Consider the following 23925-nt stretch of genomic DNA (forward strand, 5'->3'; position numbering starts at 1 on the left):
AGGCAGGTAGGGATCAATCGGGCAGAACCAACCCAGTCACGGCATCACACAGAGCTTGCTAAGTCTTCAGGCTGAACAACTGCAGAAAACCACAGACGAATACATGAATATTTTTGGGGAAGATAGAACAATACGCCCACATTAAACAACGCGACTGGTTTGTCAAGTTCAACAGGCCAAAGCCATCGGCCGTGGGCCATGAAAATGCAACAATGCAACAGAGATAAATACTGGGACATTGTGGCAGATGCTGACAGAAAGAACTGTTGAGTGGAAAACCAGCAAAGATCCGACTCAACTCAAGCGTTGGCATGGTTGTTTTTTTTAATCGGTGCCGTGTACCTTTTTAACAGCCAACCCAAGTCAACACATGATTGCTGTCTGACGCCTACGGCCTGCTTAAACCCTTCTTTAAACGAGGAAAAAGAAGAGCTTTCCGTCTATTCCCCGGGGCCAACAGACCGGGGAGAACAGGCGGCCTGTGGCCTCTATCAGGGGCTGATGAAAGGCGGGGGGGGGGATCTCATCGCTTTTCAATATGTGTCAGTCTACAAGTGGCCATGATGGCTAGTGATGAAACAACACTCCTGATTGGTTCTAATGGACGGGGGAGGGGGGAAAGGGAGGAGGGGGGGGGGGGGGGGGGGGGGGGGGTGGGGGGCGCAGGGCGGGGCAGACCCCATTAAGGTTCTAACCGTCTGGGAAATCATCAGGCCATTGACCGCCGCGAGCCACACACGGCCCGGCAGCCGGTTGGCTCGGCAGGAGCGTCTGAGCGAGCGCTCCGTATCGACGGCCGAGCAGAGCAGACGTTTGATCAAATCGAAGCCGAGAAAACCTTGGGAAAAGCGGAGCGGAGCGCCAGAAGTGAGGGTGGCGTGGAGAGCGGGTGAGGAGCCACAGCGGCCAGGACGGCGGAGGGATGCAAGAGAGAGAGAGGGAGGGAGGGAGCTGCTGATTAATTCCATGGCGTTGGTGTTTAAGTAGCGGGGACGATAAGGGAGCCGCGTGGAGATGGGCCTGTTGTTGTTCGCTTCAGGTTACCTCGTTCAATTTCTGTAGCCCTGGCGAGGGGAAAAACTCTTTGTGCACGGCCACGCGCACGCGCGCACACACACACACACACACACAAACAACATACAATCGCATCGCAGTCACCATCACCTGCAAGGCAAACCATTTCAAACACACACACACACATGCGCAGGCACACACATATACTCACACATACACATTTTCACACTAACACACACACACACACACACACACACACACAAACACACACATCTCAGTGTGTAGAGCATTGGCCGTGCAGAAACCGTAGCAATACTTATATGAAGCATGGATAAACAATATGATATTGTGCTCTTCCAAGCCAGGGAGAAGATTTATTGCAATGTTCCCTGCTCGTCTTTTTGGGGAAGAAAAACATAAAATAAATAGAAGGCATTGCCATTGCGTTCAGTACTAAAACTGCTCACAGACTTAATGTACCATGGCAACCTCTCTCTGTGATTAAGGCTTACATTACCTTTACTGAAGTATTTATCTATTGTTTTAACATTTCAGAACTTTTCTGATTATTTATGACAATCCCTTTTGGAATGCAAGTATACATTTGTAATTTTACTTCACATTTTGAGGCCTCCAGTAATAATACATTCAGCTTATGAAGCACTTTTTCTTTTTTTTTTAAATACTCAAAGTCGCTGAACAGAGTGAACACCGAATAAAACCTTTAATAATAACGAATAGTCTGATGCTCAGGGCTGGACTGTAGCTCTGGCCGTCTGACTGGTGCTCATCCTCTGTGGTCGAAATCTGACGCCATGTTGACTTGGCGTTGCACATCTACGATCTAGTATAAAACAAGCGTGGATTTATTACAACTATACCAGGAAGTGGGAAGAAGCGGGATAACTTTTCTGAAGGGGGTCTTTGAGGACGTCCTATTAAAGCCCTCTGATAAAAGAGATGCTACGTGCCGGCAGCTCACACAGGGGAGAGGCTTAGGAACCAGGAAGGGAAATTAAAATTGTATGGATGGAGTGGAGAGCGGCAGGAAGAGAAGGTAGAGGGGAAGTCTGCAGAGACATAGGAGCGGAGATAAAAGGAGAGACACACTCAACAGAAGGAGATAGGAAGAGACAAAGAGAGAGAGAGAGAGAGAGAGAGAGAGAGAGAGAGAGAGAGAGAGAGAGAGAGAGAGAGAGAGAGAGAAAGAGAGAGGCAGAGAGAGAGAAAGAGAGATGGAGAGAGAGATGGAGAGAGAGATGGAAAGAGAGAGATTGAGAGAGACTGAGAGAGAGATGGAGAGAGAGACGGAGAGAGGGAGGGCAAGTAAACCCTATATTTGAGAGTTGGAAGGAGGCAGCCGAGAGGAACCAGCCGTTCCTCCCAGCCGTGCGGCCTCCCCTGGGCCTGGCATCCCAGCTGCTAGTGGGAGCCTGGAGAGGCCAGAGCCTGGCAGACTGGCTGACTTGCTGCCTGGCTGCCTGTCTTCCATCAGCAGCCTGTTCTCCTGCAGGCCCACTGACTGCGCTGACTGCCATTCTGCAGCCCTGACCACTCAGCCTCAGCTGGGAGCTCTCAGCTCCAGCGCTCTGCCATGACGAAACTCCCAGTCTGGTCTTTTTCCGGACCCTTGAAGTATTCCTCATGTATCACCGTCAATCCCACTGAGGTGGAAGGAACCATGAACGTGAGAGACACAGGTACGGACGACGGTGTCATCGATTGAAATTAAAAAAGAGAAGTGGGATGAAAGATGATGGGAGTTTTAATAACTTAAAAGGACAGGTGTGCGGATGACTTATTTTTGTATTGGACGCTACGTGACTGCAATGTTTGAACGGGTCTTTCTAATCCTTCGCAGGGACACAGAGGGGGGCTCGGGAAGAAAGACGATAAAGGATTGATAGAAAAGAGAAAACTAGGAGGATAAAACAGATTAGGGGGCATGATAAGGTCAGCAGGGATTTCAGCTAATGTTGTGATTTTTTTGCTCTGATACGACGACAGGGAAAAATTGGAGGGAGGCTGAAGAGGCTAACGTAATTGGCCCTCCGTCCCCAGCAGAACACAGAGGAGTCCGGCCACTAAGCTGACATTGAACTCACCCACAGAGTTGGACGCAAACCAAGAGAGATTCAAGAAGGGAAGCAGAACAACCGCCCGGTGACACCGTCACAGCGAAAAACACAGAACACCGCTCTTGGGTTCACGACCACAAACTAAATCACAAGGTATGGGGGTCTTACGAGTTCACACGGACCAGTGTTGCCCGTTTCAGGGATAAACTAATGAATGAACAGCATTGGGTTTCTCCTGCATGACACCGCAACAAATATCGTTATTAAAAAAACGTCAACTTCAAAACGCTTCGTCGAGCGTGGATGTCGGCTCATCTCACACTATTGTGAGATGTGTTTGTGTTTTTTCCGTTTGGGGTGTCACTGATTACGCTGAGTATCATCTGTGTGGTAATCATCACCCAGGAAGAGCCCCCCCACTGGCAACAAAGAAGACACCGTGCCTGGCATGCCAATCAACTGTTTCAAACTGTCTGCTTTTTGGAGTCGCTGCCCCCCCCGCTGAAGCCCACCCGGGGAGAGAGGCGCTTACCTTGAGCGGTTTGGGTGCATATGTATTTCCTGATCAAGGCATCTGTAGGTTGAGTGTAAAGGCTGAGCGCGTACTTCAGAGACCTCAGATCAGGGCTCTTCTCCAGGAACGTTTTCTTCAGCCCGTTCCCTCCAGCGTGGAAGTATTGCTGCGGAGAAAAACACACACACACACACACACGCACACAGGCACACAAACACACACAAACACACGCACACACACAAACACCACACACCATGTTGACTTTATCTGATTTAAGCCCAGTCCACTTTATTGGTATAGCCATTTAATCACAGTTACGGTCTCAAAGGATTTCTCCAGCCCACATCGCAGGCGGCACCCGACCCGAGCCTTCAAACTCCCATTGGGAAACACAACAAGGGGTTCCCTCTTCAGGGAAGAAAAGGTGCACATTGGGGCAAAGAAAAGGGTGTAGAAAACTATTTTTCTTTAGAGTAAAGCAATTTCAATCAAGCTTGAGCCAAGCTTATGATATTACAATCTGATCATCAGTCAATGTGTACCAAAGATAATAACCTGTCTAGGACACAGTATTGTTTTTTATTGCCAGTATGACTATGGTTGTGGTATTGGTGACATTCTACACAATAGTATGACTATGGTTGTGGTATGAGTAATGTACTACACAATAGTATGACTATTGTTTTGGTATTAGAAATATAAGACACAATAGTATGACTATGTTGTGGTATTGATATACTATTCTGTAAAATGTAATTCATGCCCCTTTGGTGATGGTAATAGTGCATTTACTTACTTTTAAATAGCATGACTATGTTGGAGTGATGAAAATATACCATTCAATAGCATGACTATTGGGCAGTATTGGGATATATTCTACTACTACTACTTTGACTACGGTTCTAGCGTTAGGAATAGACAATACAATATAAATATCCTCCACACAACATTACTCTGGTCATTCTTTGAAGAATATCCTCCCAAAAAAGCCAGACTGTCCGTCTGGGCGATGGTACAAAATGGAAGGGGGCCGGTAATAGCCCCCTCGCTAGGTAATTGCCATGAATTTCCCTCCGAGTGCCATACTTGGGTGGTTAATGTGCATTTGCGCTGATAAGCCTGATAGAGCAGGACGAGCAGGGCGTTGTTTTGCTGTCACCACTCGCCGCTGCAGAAGGTGGATGTGGGGAAAAGGCCATGGCCAGATCTCATTAGAAGCAGCGCCCAGATGCTGGGAGGCATCTGGAGCTGCCAATCCAGCCCCACTATCTGCTTTTAAAATCCAATTTCATCGTTTTCAAAATGTCATGTAAAGCCGTTGAGCTAATGAAGGATTATGTGAGCTTCAAGATCAGGCTAGTGCGTTGCCATTTGCTTAGAATTGACAACAGGAGCACTGGTCTGAGAATGTAGCATGCAACTTTCTTCTCAAGTACAATGAGATGGGCAGAACGGTAGTCAACCCCCTTGCTCGGGGGAAGTCCATGCATTGGATCACGAGTCTCTGAAGAGTCATGTCACCAACTTAAAGGTTAAGGAGAAAGGCTGGAGGCCAGGAGTTTGATAGTGCAAAGCTGACATGCTCAGCAGAATGTCTGAGATAAACTTTGAATGCAATGGTTGCTACTGCTAGCCTCTTCAGGGAGTAAGGTTTCTAGACTATTCTTTTGAGTTGTTTGAAAGTGTTGAGAGTTGGCACATTTACAGTGGTTATGTTGAATGATATAGAAGATGAACTTAGATGGTAAAGTGGAAGCAATCTCTAAGTCCCAGTTATGAATAGGCTGAAATATATCGGTCATAACAGAGCTGTAATAAGCTGGAGCGATGAAAACATGAACGATTCTCCCACACAAATCCAATCTAAAGAAAAGGAATGAAGAATAGATTATCACAAAGCATAGAGTAGCATTCGAAGGGACTGAATCCTATCTCTCTCTCGCTTTTTACCATCCAAAGCCTTTGCATTTAAGTGCAGAGGTTCATGTCCAATTTTCATGTGGGTGCAGTGCTTTATTCAGCTTTCAACAGAGAGATGTCTTAAGCCATCATTAAAAGAAAATGACAGAGGTTTCTTAGGGAGGAAATATGCAAACATATATTTTGTTATCAATTTAAATAAGTACTTACTCAACCTCTACCGTTACATCTGCTCTTTTCATTTAGAGACACAGTATTAAATTAACCCTGCGGCTCGACTTCTAACCCCGCACCCCCCCCCATTGGGTGAGATATTACCAAACAGCGTTCATTTGGGATTCTCATTAGAATGCAGATGAAGAGAATGTCAGGTGTGAGATTGATCCAAACCTGAGTATGGTCTCCATAATCAATTCTTCTCCAATCAAACCAAACACACACGCCAACCACACACACACACACACACACACACACACACACACACACACCTACACACACAGTGCAAGCCCCAAAGCACATCAACTTCAGCTCTCACCTACATGGATCCGGCACTGCCAGGAATTACTTAAAGCTGTCCTAGATGCACACTGTGCACCAGGGAGGCGATCAGCCGAGCTGAATTCAACCAGGCAGCTGTACACCACTTAAAGCTTGAAGAAAGCTCCGGCCATCTTTTCATATTGATTATATAACAAAGTTGGGCGGCTGACTGAGTTTAAGCACAGAGGGGGGGGTCAGAGTATTTTGAAGACACTGGCGATACTTTGACATCTGTAGGTCTGTGGAAGTCGGGTATCTACCTCATTTTACAGAAGCACACACAAGTAACCACGACAACATGCAAAGATCACACGCCGTTGCGTGTTCCGAAACAAGGTGCGGCCGAAGCGCCTGACGTTCCAGCAAGCACTCCGAATCAAACGTGGGAGGGGAGGATATTTTCAGATGCACAAGGAGATCTACAGCTCAAACCCCATCTCTCGCTGGGGATCTTGAGTACTGCATGTTGTGCCTGTTCACCGAAGCCAGACGCGAAGTGAAGGAAATCAGTGCAGCTGGGAGCAGGGGCAGGAAGTCTCACCTTGATGGTGGGCAGCACCAGATCCATGGCTGCACACTGCCGTGGAGTCAGGCTTCTGGCCTCCTCCCTGGTCACATGCTCCTGGGGGGGGGGGGGGGGGGGGGCGACAATAAGCAAATCATCGTCTTGCTGCACTTTTGTGAGGGACGATGAACAAGCGATGACAGATTAAGGACACAAGTCCTTAATCACACACTAATGCATTCAATACAATACGTCTATTCACATGCGTATCCAACCACATAAATTCCCTATCTAGAAATCCAAGATTGAAAAAGAAAGATCAAAAGATCTCTCTGCTGTACATTACCATAACACACACACACACACACACACACACACACACACACACACACACACACACACACACACACACACACACACAGCCCTATCCCTTTTGTGCCTCAGCCCTCCCCTCTCTGCCTTCCACCACGAGGCTGGTTAGTAATAGGCCATCAAGAACCTTTTTGATGATCCGTTTCACTGCTTCGCTGCTCCACCACATGGCGGGAAAACTCCCAGAGGCCATGGGACCAATTAGGATCCACACTGGACCCACGTAGCATTTAGCTTAGCTTTGGGTAGCTCTGTGTAAGGGCCACGGTTGGGCTTGCGGTGGAACATGACTGGCATGCACACAACATGTCAACGGGAGATCTGGGGGATTGTACAGCACATCTGTTTACATCCCGGGAACGATGCGCACACTGAGCCGACTAAACCCTAAATACCCTGTAAACACTGTAGGGAAGGGGTCATGCGGATGCCACGGAACCACGTGGGTGACAGCGCCATGGAGGGCATAATGATCATCATCATCAGTTGCTGTTTGAAGACGGTTCCATGGGATAATAGCAAAGCAGTAAATAACGAGAGATCTGATCTCAGCACTGCCCTCAGATGTAAGTGTCCTCCATTGTGTATTTAGTTAGAGCTAGCAAGATTGTGTGTATACAAAATTATCACGTTGAAATATATTGCCATATTGATAGCCGCTAGATCATCTACCACTGAACTATGGGTCGTCATCCAGTTCACACGTGTTTAATTAGATGTTTAGTTGGAAGGTTTATTTATCCCTACCAATAACGATACGATGCAACATTATTTGTCAGTTTGGGCTGAAATTAGTTTTGCATCCCTGGGAAGCTCATTTAAGGAAAGGAGTACATATACATCCATATAAGACATAAAGCATCAACAGACAAACATGTGATGGGGGATTTATAGTCCTTCAGGTCAGTGACCTCAATCAGATCCGGTTAGAAGACACCACGTCAACCGAGTTTAACTCCGCTGATATTGGTCTCACCGCGAGCCCCTTGTGGCCCCTGTGTGTCGGTGCTTCTCGTTTGAACATAATCCTTGTTCTGAGGTGACTCGGAGATCAACTAAATCCGTGCGCGGTGCGGCGCGGTGGCACGTTGCGCGCCGCGCGAGGAGAGAGCTAGAGCGCAGCTATTAGCGCTCTGTTTGGAGCCAGCGGGAGCGTTTTGGTGTGCGAGGGATTGGGAAAGGGCTTGTGCTAGGCGCGTGGGCAGGCCGTTTCGGTGCCTCGCTGGGAGGTACCTTCAGTTTAGACAGCTGTCCCAAGTCCTTGGCAGCGTTGAAGATCATCTGAGCCCCTTGCTGTTGGGAGAGAGTGGATGGAGGAGGGGATGGTTTAGTGCAGAGCTCACATTGTATCAATAGATCACTGCAGTAAGAAGTTAATTACACGTTCAAAGTACAAAAGTAAAAACATTGGATAAAGGGAATATTTGCCTTTTTAAAGCCTAAACTTTTCCTTTTTAGGGTTAGGGTTAAGTTACAGTAATTAAAGGAACTGCGTGCATTCACAAAAAAAAAAAAAGATAGTGTTGATAATTCTTGCAACATGCATTTAAGTGTGTGCGTGTGTTTTTGTCTGTGTGGAGAATGGGTGCTATATCTATTTCGAAATGCTTGTGAACGTGTGAACCGTGCAATCTGTTGCTCTAAATATATGCTCTATATGCGCCTCATCTCCTTGCTTTGTGTTCCCCTGACATGTCCTCATGGATTTATGTGGGCTTTTGTGCTTAATGTGACCTTTATGTCATGTTTTATGGTACATGGTGTGGCACAGTTAACCCAAGGAACAGCATTACTATTCAAAGTCTGTCTATTATATGCCATTAAACAGATGTGGATGAATCTGTAGTCTCTGGTGAAGAAATCAATCAATAGATTAATTAATTAATTACTTCAGAAATATGAGTGACATGAGGGCTAAATCATCACCATCATCAGCATCTTATCGCAATAAAACAACAGAGTGAGAGAGAGAAAGAGCGATAGAGACAGAGAGAGAGACCATAAAGAGAGATAAAGTGAGAGATAAGGAGAGCGAGAGAGAGAGGGATAAAGAGACCCACCCAAAGTGAGATAAAGAGAGAGGCAGAGAGAGAGACACAAAGAAAGATAGGGAGTGAGAGAGCCAGATAAGGAGACGGATAAAGAAAGAGATAGAGACTCACACTCTGGTCATTGAGGGGGGGCAGAACAATTGTTCTCTCGATGGTGTTCAGAACAATTTTCCACAGCTCTTTGAGCACTCGCTTGAGAACGGTCTTCTCGCAAATCTTGGCAAATAGCATCAAACTGTAAAGTGGCGAAAAGCAGAGCAATTGTCAGGTAATAGCATCCAGCAAATGTCCCCTCCTGGCCAGAGGTATCTCTGGCACAAAGGAGTGGCATAGAGGAATAAAAAACGTGGAGTGGAATGAAGAAATACACGGGAGAAATCCAGGATCCTTTATCTTTAATCTCACGAACGGGTCTGGTAGATATGTGGGACGATTTAGTATTTGCATCTCATTAAATGGATTCCCTGTAATACCCCACTGGCCTCTGTGTTAAACTGACAGGGTCTGTACACGGTGGATCCACTGAATATATACACACGTGCTAGTTTAAGGTAGGACAGGATTGATTCATGGTTTTATAGGGTGCTGTTGCTGGGATTGCCCGGGCTGATTCCCCGCTTTATAGGAGAGACAGACGAGAGAATGTCCTCCGATGACGAAGGTTAGGCGGAAACGACGGATAAGGCCATTTCAATTCTCTCTCTTAAAGTATGTATATAGGGAGAGGGAAAGAGAAGAGAGAGAGAGAGAGAGAGAGAGAGAGAGAGAGAGAGAGAGAGAGAGAGAGAGAGAGAGGGAGAGGGAAAGAGAAGAGAGAGAGGGAGAGAGAGAGAGAGAGCGAGAGAGAGAGAAACAGAGAGACAGGTAAATAAAGGGAGAGAGAGAGAAATACAGGTAGAGAGAGAGAGACAGCATTAGAGAGAAAAATAAAGGGAGATAGAGGAAATTGCAATGCCCTCATCTTAAAAAAATTCTGAGCTGTTGCTTGAATACCTTTCCATGGGATAATAGCAAAGCAGTAGATAACTAGAGATCTGATCTCAGCACTGCCCTCAGATGTAAGTGTTCTCCATTGGGTCTTTATTTAGAGTTATCAAGATTGTGTATATACACAATCTTGTTATTATTATTACGTTGAAATGGGTCTGTTCTTGCCATATTATTTTTATCAGACAAAGATTCCCGGGTTGCCTGATCACAACATGGTGGTTTGCATTAACATTTAGATGCAATAAGACTGCCCTTTCTTCAATCTGACTAGCATTATTGTTAATAAATGTTTAAATATTAGAAACACATTGATAGTTCTAAAGTTATATTGTTCTATATAGTATATAGTGATATAGTTATACTATATAGTGATAGCTCTGTGTATGTCATAGTTTAAGCTCTATATAGTTATATAGCTCTAGTTCTGAATTGATTAGTTCTATCTAGTTATATAGTTGTAGTTCTATATAGTTCAATATATATAGTTACTTAGTTCTTTAATTACATAGTTCTAGTTTTATATAGTTATATCATTCTGGTTCTATATAGTTATGGTTCTATATAGTTGTATAGTTATAGTTCTGTATAGTTGTACAGTTTTAGTTCTATATAGTTGTTTAGTTATAGTTCTACAGATTTATATAGTTATAGTCATATAGTTCTAATTCTATCTAGTGATACAGTTGTAGTTCTATAAAGTTATAGTTTTAAAGTTACATTGTTGAAGTTCTATGTAGTTATAGTGATTTTTAGTCATACAGGACTAGTTCTTCATAGCTATATTTCTATATAGCTATAGTTTAAAAGTTACTTTGTAGAAGTTCTATGCAATTATAGCTGTGGTTCTTTGCAGTTGTAGTTCTATATAGCTCTACAGTTGTAGCTCTCGCTCACTTCTTATCGAGGAGATCCATCAGCGGTCTGAGCACCGACTCGGCGTCCATGGCGGGGTTGCTGCCCTTCACCTGGCCCTTCATCTGGACCAGCTCCTGGTTCATCTGCTTCACACAGTCCTCGATCACCGGCTTGAAGCTGAGAGGGAGAGCGGCCCGACGAAAACCAACAACAGTAAGTCATTTGATAGCGAGTTGGCGAGCGGCGGGGAGAGTAAAACACAGATGCTTCGGGAGGGCTGGAACCGGCCTCTCCTTGTTGGAATTAGATTACAGTTCAAGTGCTCTTCTGTTAGAAGATGGAGCTTGTTTTGAGACCGCGGTGCTCAAGAGAACAAGCTGGAACTGGAAAATGGAGTGTGTTTTCATTTTGAGAGGGAGAGGCTAAGAAGACTAGCATCCACCGTCATTGTTTTATGTGCTACTCTAACAAAACCACTCAACCTGTCTACTGAGTGGGGAGGCTCTGACAAACAGGTATCGACTTTTAATGTGGAACAGAATGCAGGGAGATTAGGGAAAATACACTTTGGAACAATAACACATGTTCACACACACAAAAACTCACACACACACACACACACACACACACACTTATGGTCATTGTTACTCTAACAAACACACAACACACACACAGACTCACAAAAGCACATGCACACACACACACACAAACACACACGTATGCGCATGAATATGTGTACACAAACACACACATACATGTATGCATGTCTAAACTAACACACACACACACACACACACACATACATGCATGCAGTGCCGCGTGGGTTTCTGTGCACCTTGAGCCGAAGACCGCGCTGAGCTCGTCCAGAACCGTGTTGAGTTTGTTCTGCAGCTCCTTCAGCAGCTCGCTGGCCTCAGCATCCAGCTGTCAGAGGAGAGGGAAGACAGAGCTGTCAGAATGCGCTCCAGCCGGTCTCACCACCACCACCACCGCCACCACCACCGCCACCACAGCAGCAGCAGCACACTGTCTCAGGAGGAAACCTCCGCTGGGGCTGGGGTGAGGAAGGGTTGGGGGGAGAGGGATGGTGCAGAATGCAGGGAGAGAGAGAGAGAGAGAGAGAGAGAGAGAGAGAGAGAGAGAGAGAGAGAGAGAGAGAGAGAGAGAGAGAGGTAGAGAGAGACAGAGAGAGACAGAGAGAGAGAATCCACCTGCCACATGTGTAAAGTGAGGTTCGGGTGCAGATCAAGGCGTCGTCTCTCCCTGATCATCCCTCACATTATTATGGATGTTTTTTCGGCATGAATGTTTTTCATGCCAACATTTGCATATGCAGTGCACTAGGATGGAACGGCCACACGATGTATCACGCTTAATGCGCGCCTTTCTTTTCAATGGCGTGGTGTGGTTAAGAGCTTATGGGGTCTGCGATGCACGTTGGCTACGCCGTTATAAAACACAGATGGTGCGAGCTTATGCCACTTCATTCGAAGCAAAGAGGCGATGGATCTATAGCTGTTCTTGATTCAATTTTGACAGTTAAGAAAAAACACACTTTCAGACCGAGCTTGGTGAGCGATTAAAAATAATCAGTGCATCGTTGATCTGAAATATACGTTTTCCCTTCAAGAAGAGATGAAAACCGATATATTTCCCAGGTGGGTTTGTGTGAGGCGTCTAGATGGATGCGGGCGGTGTTAAATCGAGAGGGCACATGGTTCCGATGGGTAACGTTACGCTACTGTTCCCACCCAGCGGTGACCTCAGAGCTGGGGTGGATCAGCAGTGGATTCCAGAAACTCTCTGCAGCCGAATAGCTCGATAAACCCATCGGCGAACATCAAAGTCAACTGATCACATATTCATAAGAGCCGTGCGTCAGTCCCACTAACAGCCCATTAACTCAACCGGGCCAACACAGGTAATCCCAGGCGTTGCGTGAGTTATTCTGTGTGTACCGAGCTGGCCGTGTGTGCATGTGCCGGGCCGTCTGTCTGTCTGTCTCTCTGTGTGCACATGGCTTCCATGTGTGGGTGATTAGAGTGGCGTATCGCTGACACTCTGCTTCCACTATCATCCCGGCCGGACTGTGTAAACAACGCGTGAGAACGGGTCTGTGTGATGATGTGTGCATGTGCCTGTATGTGATTCAAACATGTTCAACGTGCTTCACGTGCAGAGGCGTGTGCTGTGGAGCGTCTGTGTCTGTGAGCATCTGTTAGCGTGTGTAGGTGTTTGTGTGTGTGTGTGTGTGTGTGTGTGTGTGTGTGTGAAAGAGAGAGCGAGAGAGAAAGCAAGATACAGAGAGAGAGAGAGAGAGAGAGAGAGAGATGCAGAGTGTGCATTTATGTGTGTGTATGTGTGTGTGCATGTGTGTGAGCATGTGTCAGTGTTGTTGGTGTGTTTAAGAGACTGTAAGAGAGAGAGCAAGAGTGAGAGAGAGAGAGAGAGAGAGAGAGACATCGAGTGAGAGAGATGGAGAGAGTCTGTGTGCGTCCGTGCATGCATGTGTGTGTGCGTGTCTGTTTGTTTGTGTGTGGTGTGTGAGATAGCGGAGCGTCTGAATGCTTATGAATTGTGCTTGCCATGTGCACATGTCTAAATATTGATGACTGCGGTGAGATGGACCCTGAGATGCTGGGACCCGGGGCCAGAGATGGATGCTCTCGGTGGGGTCAGCATCGCTGCATGCATGGTAGATCATCACATTAGACCTGATAAGCTGCCGCTGAATGCAGGCACTCATCTCGCGTGGATGGCTTAGCGGGGAAGGGCGTGTCTAAACCGTACCATTTATAGATGCTATTATAACGCAGCAATAACTGTCAATGGCGATAAGGTGCGAGCAAGTACGTGTTTACTGTGTATGTGTGTTTGTGTGTGTGTGTGTGTGTGTGTGTGTATTAGTCTGTGTACCTATGTTTGTGTGTCTGTGTCTCTGTGTGTGTGTCTGTGTCTTAGTCTGTGTACCTGCATGTATGTGTGTGTGTGTCTGTTTAAATGTGTGTATGTCTGTTTGTGTGTATATGTGTGTGTTGGTCTTCGCACATGTATGTGTGTGTGTCTATCTGTTTGCCTGCGAGCATGTGTGTGGGCATGTGTACACACACACTTCCTTTTCACTGCTATTGATCATAAGCAGTTTTTTTTCTTGACACCGAGGAAATTGCCTGTGCAGGTTAGGATGCCGTTATCGTGGTGTGTGTTTGTGTGTGTGTGTGTGTGTGTGTGTGTGTATGTGTGTGTGTGTGTGCGTGTGTGTGTGTGTGTGGGGGGGGGGGTTGTTTGAGGTGATGGAGCAGAAACATGGATCACTCTTTTATTAGCCCATCGGCCTCTGAACATGTGATTAGAGGCTAGTTTTTGTCCACAAACTGGCAGCCATAAAACAAAACGGGCTCCCCGGCCTGTCAGAATGTTGGATCTTTATGAGGAGGCCCCGGGGACAGTAACACCAACATACCGGCCTCTTTTCCAGAGATTAAAACAAACAATAGATGCTCCTTATGGCGATGGAGGCGTTGAACGGATGGTTATTTGAGGACCGCTCGCCTGTCAGATACACAAAAGGCATCTGCTGGATGGGCTCTGGGTTTCATCATAACAGTCATGCCAGCTGGAAATGCCTCCGCCAGAAGGGAATGTCTCTGGGAAATATTGAACACGGGCAGCCCGCAGTTACAAGGCGCCATACCATTTTTCTACCAAAGAGTACACCGAAGTATGGGCTCAAAAACAACCACTCAATACCGCTAACTGCTTTGTATTCTGCTGTTGTAACTTTGTCACTTGTTGTGTCTCTTGTTTGTCAGCGAGAGAAAACACAAAATATGTGTCTGTTACTGCGGGGGGGAAAGGCAGCCCTGTCAATGTATTCAGCGCTAATAAGAAGTGTTAGGCGGTGTGGAGGTCCCCGGTTCTTCCATGTTAGCGAGGCCCGGAAGGATGACGACTGAGTCTGACACGAACCCGATCTCACGGCGCCCTGCATCGCCTCCTCGCATCGCCTCTTTCCACAGCATTCACTCACCCAAGGGCTTGTTATTCAGATCAAACAAAAAAATGTCACAAAACACAACCCATTCCGAATGCCCCGTGCAAGACAAAAACGAGATTCATGGACCGCTGTCTTGACAAAAGTGCAGGGGGAATATTAGCTGCCGGGGGGGTGAGTGTGAAAGTGGCTTGATGGTAAGATGTGTTAATGGAGACTCCATCACCACAGGCTTTGGTTAATCTCTGATACTGCTAACGCAACAATAACAGCTCTCGGTAATTTCCTCGCTGCTTTGGGAGATAATTGATGATGCTACCTGCTCCTCTGTTGCAAATACTCACCAAAAATAATACACTTCTTTTATTACATTTTTATTTTTTGTTTATTTTTATTTTTGAATCACTAATATACCATATATAATATGTTATGTGCGTCAGGATTCACTTCAGATTGCATCCAGTGGCCGTTTTGCAATATCTTGCATATTCATAATGTTTCAGATGCATTGCATATTGATTATGGATATGATTTACCTCACTCGGGGGGGGGGGGGGGGGGTTGTAATAAATTCTGGTGTCAGCGTCTATGACTAAACGGAGTAGACAAGGACATATTTTGAGTGGGCACGAAGCCGTAACGCAGTCCACCTGCTGAGAGGCAAGGCCGAACCTCAGCCGGGACCAACTCAAGGGACTTTCCAACGCATTTAGGAAAGCTGAAACAAATTCCCCCTCAGAAAAACCTGTGTCAAGCGCTTCATGTCTCCAGCCTGTTTGATAGCAGGTTCCTAAAGCGTCAAATAGCATCTCAATCCTGTAACCCAGTAGACACACACAGGTGCAAAAAAGGAGCGTGCGTATCTCAGTGCACCGACTTTGCCATGGAGAAGGTAAAAGAACAAGAACGGATTGATACATATGAGCTCGGCCGGGTTTAGCCCCTTTAGCCCCCCCGGACCTGGGGGAGAGAGGGGGGGTGCATGGGAGGGGGGCCTTCAGCCCTGGATGCTCTGTGGGTCATGCTTCTGCTCAAAGGGGGTGTCAGGGGGGTTAGGGGCGCAGGCGGGCAGGGGGGAGGGAGTGAAGCGAGGTGAGGTGTGGTGAGTCGGGGTGGGCGCGACTCCGGGGGGGGGCCGTGCTGTGTGCATGTGTGCGGTGTGTTGAGCGGGTTGCTGTTATTTTTTGTCTTCCTGAGGTTAATTCAGTGAATGGGTTGGTGGGGGGTGGGGAGGGGATGTTCAAGAGCCCTTACGACACACACCTTACAGAAGGACACAACCCCCTCCTCCTGGAGACAGGGAGAGAGAGCACAGGAGGGGAGGGGACAAGGGGAGCACAACCACAGGAGACAAAACGCAGGGCAACACCACGTTAAAACACTGGAGAGACACATGCATGGTCAGAGGGTCCTGTCGCTAGTCGCTGGGCGCTGCAGTCGCTAGGCTTGAGTTGCTAGTTGTGAGCTGCAAAGCCGCTGGTTCCTAGTCCGTTAGCTCATAGCCGCTAGTGGCTAGCTGCTAGGCGCTAGTCACTAGCAGCTAGGCGCTATTCCCAAGCCACCAGTCGCAAGCCACTAGCCACTAAGCACTAGCCGCTAGCCTTGAGTTGCGAGTCACAAGCTGCTGGTTACTAGTCTGCTTGCTACTAGCTGCAAGTTGCTAGCGGCTAGGCAGTAGTCACTAGCAGGTAGCCGCTAGTCGCAAGCCACTGGTCTCTAACCGCTAGTCGCTAGCCGCTAGCCGCTAGTCACTAACTGCTAGGCGCTAGTCGCTAGCAGCCGGTCACTAACCGCTAGGCGCTAGTCCCAAGCACCTAGTCTCTAAGCACTAGCCGCTTGCCTCGAGTTGCGAGTTGCTTTTGGCTAGCTGCTCGTCGCAGGGTCCATCCAAGGAAGTGAGATTAGACAGACCACGGACAAGCTGACTCACACACATGCACACACACACACACACACACACACACACACATACACACACACAAAGACAGACACATACAAAGACACACACATATAGGTTAAACAGGGGGAGGAGAATACTTCAGGAACCAAGTCAACATTCGCATTCTTTGTTAAGGGTTGGCGAACAGAGATGAGCGGTCGGACTAGGGGGACGCGGTAACGAACCAGGAGTTAGTATTTGGAAGAGAAGAAGAGTGTAATTGGGGAGAATTAATTGAATCACACAAAACATGGAGACATTTATGATCAGTTCACTGAAGTTCAAAATGTGAGCCAAAACTCTACTCCACAAAAAATCTCAAAGCTCACAAAAAAATTGTCTTGAAGTTGTTAGTCGACGTTGCGTTACTTTACTTCTAATTTGTTTGTAACCATCACTTATTATTATCTGAACAAAATCTGGTTTCCGAGTGGATGGGTTATGGACCGTGACCTGACCCACTCAGCAGTGACAGAGCAACAGCGACCCAGACAGAGAGACGGGAAGAGCACAGACCTGCTTGCCTCCCATGGACTCAAACATCTTCTCCAGCTGCACCCTGAGCTGCTGGATGTTGTTGAGGAGGATGCAGGCCTGCAGGAGACCACAACACCACCAACGTCATCATAGAGGACAGATTAGCAAGGTAACAAGGAACATAACTGGTAAACCCAGTCAATGGTTTCATGACGTTCATGAAAACATTTACTCTTTCCATTGACGGATATTCAATATTTAACAGATAAATAAAACTAATGATGTGTTTTATGGTCCACATTCTTTGTTACTCTACTGTGTCTCAATGCGACATCAATCATCATCATTCATAAAACCGGTGGACTGAAAGGCAGGAAACAGCCGTAAAAGATGACCTGTTCCCAGAACAAATGACTTGTTTCCTTAGTTCACTACTGAGACGTATTAAATATGTATACATAATCTATCCCGGTTCCCCAAAATGTTATATGGTAAGATTGATTTCTTTCCTTGAGGTTTCACACATTGCATTGTGACGTGTTGAGATTTATGCTAGTATTGTATTCAGTATTTTCCCTAACGGCAGCAGTGGAGTGGCAATATGAATACCAATTATTAGTAGTATTATTATTATTATATTGAGAAGCTGCAGCAGTAGTAGTGGTATTGGTAGTGGTAGTGGTGGTAGTGGTAGTAGTAGTAGTAGTTGTAGTTGTAGTAGCAGTAGCAGTAGTAGTAGTAGAAGTAGCCGTAGTAGTAAGAGTAGTTTTGTGCAAGCATTAGCATTACAAAGATTTTAATCCTTTCGTATTACAGGACGTTGACAGAACACTGAATAATAAAAAGTATTGGAATGTATTTAATCTCTTATGAATGCTATTTGGTCCTTTTATGTGTGTGTAGTTTGTGTGCGTGTGCATGTGTGGTTTGTGCATTACCGAGCAGATTTGTGTGTTTGTGTGTGTATGTTTGTGCGCTATGGGAGTAAGCACTACAGTGTGTGCATGTGTGTGTGTGTGTGTGTGTGTGTTTGCATGTATTTGGGTGCACCATGCTGTCCCTTCGACTAAAAGTAATGAGACTGTCAATCCTGTGAAAAAACATCTGTCTCCTCCACGAGGGCTGAAGCCTGGGTGTGCGCGTGCGTGCGTGTGTATGTGCGTGCGCGTATGTGTTTGAGTGTGTGAGCGCTTGCGTTGACTACACAACGCTGCCGTCGATAATTAGGCGACTCTGACGTCTCTGTGCTCTGCCATCCATCAGATGAAACAACGGACAGCCAGCCCAGAAGGAAGCCCGGGATTCTTCCACCAACAGACATGGCCGACCACGGGCTGAATAATTGCCTCCCAGTTAATAGAGACAATTTGATAAGGGCGTTTAAGAACGCGGGCTGGATTGGTGGGACGCATAGGCTCTGGCTAAACCAGGTCGCTCTTCAACGCTGCGTTTTCACTTTCCCATCTGGTCCCAATCCCCACTCCCTCTTCCCCAGACCATTTAAATATTGTTGCCATGGATACGCCATAGAGAGATTTATTCTCACTCTCTCTCTCTCTCTCTCCGGCAACCATGCACTGAATGTATGGCTCTTCTGTGGCGGTATTGTGGGGCTACAGAATTGTGTACTTACCACATTCTCCTTGCTTAGATGCAGAGGGTAATCCTTGGATATAATAGCAGCATATTGCAGAAGGACCTTGTTGATAGTCTATAGTGGAGGAAAGACAAAAAAGATCGATCGGTATACATAAGCGCGGTTTATTGCAAGCACTATCTTTAGAATAAGCGGGAAGCTCCAACCTCAATAACTACTGAATACTAAATAATGTTTTAGCAGACACATTCATCCAAGCCAATTAAAGTGACTTTTTAACTACATACCATGAGCCCCGTGGGAGATAGGCAGCTTGCTCAAGGATGACATCGGGGTTGGAACCCCTACCCTCTCAGCTGTCCCACACTCTTTGGTGGTATAATAATTCCCCCTTAAAGGGGAATTATTATACCACCAAGTGTGAGTGTGTTAGAAGCCGTTTAGAAAATCAGAGTCTTCTGACATCACTAGTGGGCGTGTCCACCTAGATGTCTGCTGGATAGATGAGCAACGTTTGCTTCAGTCCACCGGGTAGGCTGGTAGACTGATCTATCCAGCACACATCTAGGTGGACACGCCCACTAGTGATGTTAGAAGAAGCAGATTTTCTTAACGGCTTGTAAGTGATAATCACACTCACACCTGGTGGTATAATAGTTTACCTTTAATGGCTTGGTAATCGATAAGCTACGCCCAGCCCAGGTCCCCTGGTTTTCAGACGGCAGTACGACACCGTGTCTAGTGAGACACCACGGGTCTCTCTCTGGGAGGGCTGACCTTAGCGAAGCGGCACATGAAGTGGGCCAGGGCCTGGGGGTTGGGGCACTCCAGCTTCTTGATGATCTCAAAGCTCTGGTTGAGCTGCGTGAATACGTCCACCACGGAGCAGGAGAAGAGCGCATGCTCCGACGTCTGCTGGAACTGCAGCCGGGGAGGGGAGGGAGGGAGGGGAGGGGAGGAGGAGGGAGGAGGGAGGGGAGGGAGGGAGGAGAGGAGGGGAGGGAGGGAGGAGAGGAAGGGAGGGAGGGAGGGAGGAGGGGAGGGAGGGAGGGGAGGAAGGGAGGGAGGGAGGGAGGAGGGAGGGGAGGAGGGAGGGAGGGAGGGAGGGAGGGAGGGAGGGGAGGGAGGAGGGGAGGGAGGGAGGGAGGAGGGAGGGAGGAGGGAGGGAGGAGAGGAGGGAGGGAGGGAGGAGGGAGGGAGGCGAGGAGGGAGGGAGGAGAGGAGGGAGGGAGGGAGGGAGGAGGGAGGGAGGGAGGAGGGAGGGAGGAGGGGAGGGAGGAGAGGAGGGAGGGAGGGAGGAGAGGAGGGAGGGAAATATGTGAGGAAGCAGGGATGGAAGGATGGAATGGAGGAAGAAGAGGAAGGAAGGATGAATGTAACGAAAGAAAGAACGATGAGGAAGGGCAAAGGGAAATATGTAAGAAATGGGGGATGGGAGGAATGGAAACGGTTTAGTCATAACAATATCAGTGGTAAAACCAGCCGACGTTAGAGAACAAATGTACACGACGCAAAGAAGACCAGGTCTCACAGCACACAGGAACTGCAGTTACAAGGCATGTTGTCGAGGTGAAAGGGAAAAGGGCATTCTGTCTGCACAGCAATTACAGCGCCAGGACGTGCCTCACAAGACGCCATCTCTGGAATCTGATGACATTAGGAGATACCTGAGCTGTCAACACCACACGGGCATGCACCAGTGGTTCTCTGCTCCCATTGGTTGATTGTGGTTTGGAGCACAAACAAGGAAGAGGGATTAAGGGGGTTGGCGAGAAGCAGAACTTTTAAACCTTCACTCTGTTTACTGGATCTGTGCTTTTTTAACTCGGGTCGTCCAATGAAAAGCCAGTATCACCATAGCAACGTTTGCTGAGCGCCATGCTGGCTGCGAGGAGGATTCAGTGGGTCCTGATAAACTGAAGGCTGCTCGGGGCTGACACGCAGCACAGGCAGTGAAAAGGGAAAGAATTCTTTGATTTGTCTCAGAATGCCGAGCTACAGGGAAACAATGGAGATAAAAGCACAAATTGACAAATCGACCGAAACATATCTATTTTTTTCTCTCTCTCTCTCTTTCCTTTTTTTCTGACAGTAACAACCGCCCATGCTGTTTCCTCTGCAGTCTCTAAAGAAGAGCTAGGCTCATGGAAGTCAACAGGGGTTCGCTATAGCATCAGCGAGGTATACTCCATGCCTCATGGTCTCTTGGACACTGACCCACTAAACGAAGCCCAATCTGTTCCCTGGGAGCTGCAGGCCGCCGTCGAAGCCGTTTCCTGTTGGAACGCAGTGTTCTTGCACTAACGCTACTCTGCCGTTAATTGGATTACTGTCAGTTTTTCTTTCCTAACCAGATACGTGGACAGTAATGTGGACAAAGTGGACAGCAGTCTTCCACTTTGTTTCTAAGTTGTGATTCTTGTGTCCGACAGCCGTTTTGAAAACCTCTTCTGACATCACAAGTTGGCGTGTCCACCTAGATGTGTGACGGATAGATGAGCAACGTTTGCTACCGTCCGCTGGGTAGGCTGGTAGACCTACCGGATCTACCAGCCTACACTTCTAGAACAGATCTAGGTAGATCACCTATGAAGTCAAAAGAGGCCGATTTTCCAAATGGCTTGTAATGGCTAATCACACTCACACCTGGTGGCATAATATGTTACCTTTAAGATGAATGTTTTGTTCTTCTTAAAGCACTTCGCCTTGATGGGCTTCATCCACACAAAGGCCTATGGATCCGTCACTGAAGCTTCACCCCCCCCATGGTTAAAGACAACACCACTCACTCCGTTCTTCTTGTCCTGCTCCAGAGCTCCGTTCAGGAAGTCCATGGCAGCGTCCTCGTTCTCGTCCAGCCACTGGATCACAAACGGCTCAAACCATCTGCAGAACAGAAGCCGAGGTTGGATGGATGCTGAATGGATGCAACCGTTTCAATGGGATAGTTCCTCCATGTGTCATTGAAGGAATGAAACACTGTAAGGATCGCTCGGATAATTCTCAGCGCTTTCAGTGCTAGTTTTTCCGTTTCGGGCAAGGCTGCACGTTTGAGATGTCTTCTCTAGAAGCCAGAGCAGGCTTCCAGGGATATGGGTTAAATAGAGAGGGCCTACTAAGCACTAAGGTATTAAGATACTTTGTTCTGTGTTTGACTTGATGAGTAATTTATCGGCAACGAAAGGAAACGGTGGCACGCACACACCTCCACACATGCACACACACACACACACACACACACACACACACACACACACACACACACACACACAGACACACACAAGCAAACACAGGGAATAGCTCATCAGAGAGAGAGAGCAGAAGGAATCTCATCGTGGTGCCCGCCTGGCCGTGGGCTGTGTTTGCAGCATCAGGACGAGGCGGCTGAGCCAAGAAAGACGGCAAGGAAGGACATGAGAGCACATAGGATAGATGAGTTGGTGGTGAGGGGGGGGGGGGGGGGGGGGGAATACAGTTGTTAGCTAAATGAGACTGCTGCCCTGACGGCTTCTCTGTGGCTGTGCCATATTCCCTGCTTAATGTACCATCAGAATTTTGTCCCCGCGAGAGAGTTCCGACCTCTCTCCCACGCCCAGACCTGCTGCCGGCTCTGGGGCTGAGGGCGTCGGCTCAGCAGGCGGACCACAGCAGTGGGGGGGAGGGGCACGAGGAACAGCCAGAGGAGGCGGGGCCAACCGGTTGGTTATGTAAGTATATAAACGTGTGCGTGTCTGCCTTTTGTACCGCCTCACTGTGTGTGAGTGAGTGAGGGCGTGAGTGAGTGAGTGCGTACGTTGTGCGTCTCCGTGTGCAGCAATAGACAACAAAAAAAAAAGGAAACATAAAACCAACATGGCTGTATCCACCTGACCCACATCCTCTACCAAAGCGCTTGTTAACATGTTCACAGCCTCAAAGCTGCTTCATGTTAGCGCTCTGCTCAAACCGGGGCCATGAGATCAATCCAACATAGCTTAAAGGCACATCCACACACAGACACATACAGCAGACCCATTAGGGAGCTAGACGCATCGTGCCAGCACCCTAATGACCCAGGTCACGTGGGCGGGAATGTGGCTGTCCACTGTATGCTTGCGATTTTCTGTCCACTCTATGTGTGTGTGTCTGTCCACTGTATGTGTGTTAGTCCGTCCATTGTATGTGTGTTGGTGTTGGCGCACTGTGTGTGTGAGTGTCTGTCCACTGTATGTGTGCTGGTGTCTGTCCACTGTATGTGCGTGTTTCTGTCCACTGTATGTGTGCGTCTCTGTGTGCGTGCATGAGTGCGTGCGTGTGTGCGTGCGCATGCGTGTGTGTGTGCTTGTGTCTGAACAAAGAAGCGCGGACACTCACAGAGAATACTCGGGCGGGATGGTCTTGAATGCCGGCAGGTCTCGGACGTACTCGTTGTGGAACCACTTGACTTTGAAGTGCAGGTTCATGTACTCTGTGCTCTTGCATAGCCGGTGCTTGTCGTGCTCTGCAATCACACAATGAGAGAAAGCCAACGGGTTAGCAGACACACGCATCTCGTTCTCCTTCGGAATGGGGCTTACCGTATTTCCCGCACTATAACGCGCACCGGATTAAAAGGCGCACCTTCAATGAATGACCTATTTTAGAACTTTTTTCATAAATAGGGCGCACCGGATTATAAGGCGCATAGCATAGAAGATACTGCAGTCAAACGTTTGACTGGGGATGCGTTATGCATCCACTAGATGGAGCTGTGCTAATTGTATAGCTCGTCACGCGCAACGCAACTGTGAGGACGAGTTGCTGCATTTAGCAGATATAAAACTGGAACCTTTATGACAAAAAAGTAAAACACAATTACGCAGTTTCAAACCTTAGATTTTTTAAATATCTTGCAAACGTGAATGATACAAAGTAGAGCATCGCACCCTCGAATCTTGTAGTGTGGCCAGTCTTCCGCCCGATTTCCTGGCTCTGTGATCGTATAGTGTGACCTTCCTAATAGTGGAGGAATATCTGTCGTGTGGTCTGAACCAACCATAAAGGGAATGTCAACAAAACAGTCAGACAAAGTCAAACTTTATTAAGCGTTCTGACAACTTT

The 23925-nt window shown here is 47.4% G+C and overlaps 1 protein-coding gene across 1 annotated transcript in view; it reads right to left on the minus strand.

The window, feature by feature from the left end:
* The window catches only part of LOC307075660 (protein unc-13 homolog C-like), a gene marked incomplete at both ends in the record, with an annotated part of 102104 nt that overhangs the window by 4154 nt on the left and 74025 nt on the right, over positions 1-23925 (minus strand). The window contains 12 exons of the mRNA XM_079736322.1: positions 3625-3772; positions 6608-6688; positions 8177-8236; positions 9106-9229; positions 10879-11016; positions 11675-11763; positions 16097-16123; positions 17289-17366; positions 18883-18960; positions 19624-19767; positions 21636-21732; positions 23200-23326. Coding sequence (XP_079592448.1) covers positions 3625-3772; positions 6608-6688; positions 8177-8236; positions 9106-9229; positions 10879-11016; positions 11675-11763; positions 16097-16123; positions 17289-17366; positions 18883-18960; positions 19624-19767; positions 21636-21732; positions 23200-23326 — 1191 coding nt within the window. The remainder of the gene's footprint in view (positions 1-3624; positions 3773-6607; positions 6689-8176; positions 8237-9105; positions 9230-10878; positions 11017-11674; positions 11764-16096; positions 16124-17288; positions 17367-18882; positions 18961-19623; positions 19768-21635; positions 21733-23199; positions 23327-23925) is intronic.

The sequence above is a fragment of the Pollachius pollachius genome, assembly GCF_949987615.1.
Source record: "Pollachius pollachius genome assembly, chromosome: 5".
NCBI classification, from domain to species: Eukaryota; Metazoa; Chordata; class Actinopteri; order Gadiformes; family Gadidae; genus Pollachius; species Pollachius pollachius.